Consider the following 1,826-nt stretch of genomic DNA (forward strand, 5'->3'; position numbering starts at 1 on the left):
CTCCTTCTGCACAGCGCTGTCCTTCATTTCTCCTGTGATTCGCTCAGGGCCCCGATGGCAGCTAGCAATTGAGTAGAAAGTGGCATTTTACTAATAATTAGCAGTTTGGGGCTCTTTTTCTGGACCAAACACTCTGCCTAAAATACTTACTAACTTACTAACTAGCTAAGTCAATTCTGATCTCCAGCAACTCATACAGGATAGGGTAGAATTTCCCCTGTGAGTTTCCCAGGCTGTAACTCTTTACAGGAGTAGAAAGCCTCATCTTTCTCTAGCAGAGAGGCAGGTGGTTTTGATCTACCAACCAGGTGGCTAGCAAACGAACACCACTATACCACCGGGACTCTTGCTAGCATTCTCTAAATCACATTTCATTCTCACTGAAATGATAAGAGGTAGGTGTGATATCTTCGTTCTCCCGACAAGAAAATGCAAGCCCTCCCTCAAAAAGCCATTAGCTTTCAAGTTGATTCCAATCACAGCGACCCGTGTGTCTCAGAGTTGACCTGCACTCCCCAGGGCACTAATGGCTGTGGCCTTTCCGAATCGGATTGCCAGGCCTTTCTTCCACGGTGTGTTCCAATTGCCATCCTCTCTGTGGGTCACTGAGCTCGTGCTTCACCATTGGCACCCCTCAGAGACTCCAAAATTGTCCAGTTCCAGGTCAATGGCGGGGCTAGAACCAAATACAAGTCTTTCTGAATGCAGGGCGCCTGTAGGTCTCATCTCGACGGCATTACGGTACACGTGGGTTCTGGGTCCCAGCGATGGCTCTGCCTGCGGGGGTGCAGTTTGGGGCACAGTGTCCCAGAGGGTACCACAGCAGCAGTCCTAGCTAGTGGGATTTCCCTGCTCCCTCTCTGCGTGCAGAGGGGTGACTCTCCCTAAGTGGCCGAGCTGGCCCCTGTCACAAGAAAGGAAAGGCGAACAGAGGTGCAAAGTGCCAGGCGGCAGGTTTCCTAAAAACAGCCGTAGGAAATTGCACCGGGCAAATATTTACCTGGTCCACCAGCGCCGCCTTGTCTTCCTGGCTCCTCGCGTCCGAGAAGGAAGGGCTGCAGGAGGCCGTGAGCGCTCGTTCCAAGCCTGAAACGGAACCAAGTTCTCAGCCACCGCTCACTGCGCGGTGACACTGCACCGCAGGGAGGCCATACCTGTGCGTGCGTGCGTGCCGTGTGTGTGCGTGCTTGCTTGTGCATGTGTTCCTGTTTGCAGCGGACGGAACGGATCACAGTGGGTTTGTCTTTAGGGAACATGGAGATTTGCAGGCGGTCCCACCGTTCTAATTGTTATTTTGCTAGAAGCAGCTTTGACCCCCTTTTGTTGACCTACCCTATGACCATTCCTAACGTGACCGCCACGCCAGGCTCCTGTAAACATTTCGCTCCCTTGGATGGACTACCAAGCTTTATATTGCGTTATGTTATTTTGGGGCCCCGCAAAACAAGCTAGACCCACGCTCCCAGTGTCCTGCAATGTTTAGTTTACGCCATCGCTGTCAACTTCACCTTTTTAATGGCTGGGGTTCTAAGCGTAGGGTTGAATATGAATACTCTTTGCACTATTTGGAAAGTTCATTGAAAACCAGACTAACAGAATGAACCGAGAACCTGGTACATGTGCACAATGGGACACTACTACAGTCACGACGGCTAACACAGCCACGATGAATCCACAAAGATGGGACACTACTACAGTCACGACGGCTAACACAGCCAGGATGAATCCACAAAGATGGGACACTACTACAGTCACGACGGCTAACACAGCCACGATGAATCCACAAAGATGGGACACTACTACAGTCACGACGGCTAACACAGCCA

General features: G+C 51.2%; 1 protein-coding gene across 5 annotated transcripts in view; it reads right to left on the bottom strand.

The window, feature by feature from the left end:
* NOSTRIN (nitric oxide synthase trafficking) overlaps window positions 1-1,826 on the bottom strand; it is a 65,870-nt gene that overhangs the window by 7,868 nt on the left and 56,176 nt on the right. For all 5 annotated transcript variants that reach the window (XM_045299127.1, XM_045299120.1, XM_045299113.1 and 2 more), the window contains one exon: window positions 1,001-1,086. In XM_045299127.1, the coding sequence (XP_045155062.1) occupies window positions 1,001-1,086 (86 nt within the window). The remainder of the gene's footprint in view (window positions 1-1,000; window positions 1,087-1,826) is intronic.

This window comes from Echinops telfairi, unplaced genomic scaffold (assembly GCF_000313985.2).
Source record: "Echinops telfairi isolate 266 unplaced genomic scaffold, ASM31398v2 ScPeMD7_4;HRSCAF=17, whole genome shotgun sequence".
Lineage (NCBI taxonomy): Eukaryota > Metazoa > Chordata > Mammalia > Afrosoricida > Tenrecidae > Echinops > Echinops telfairi.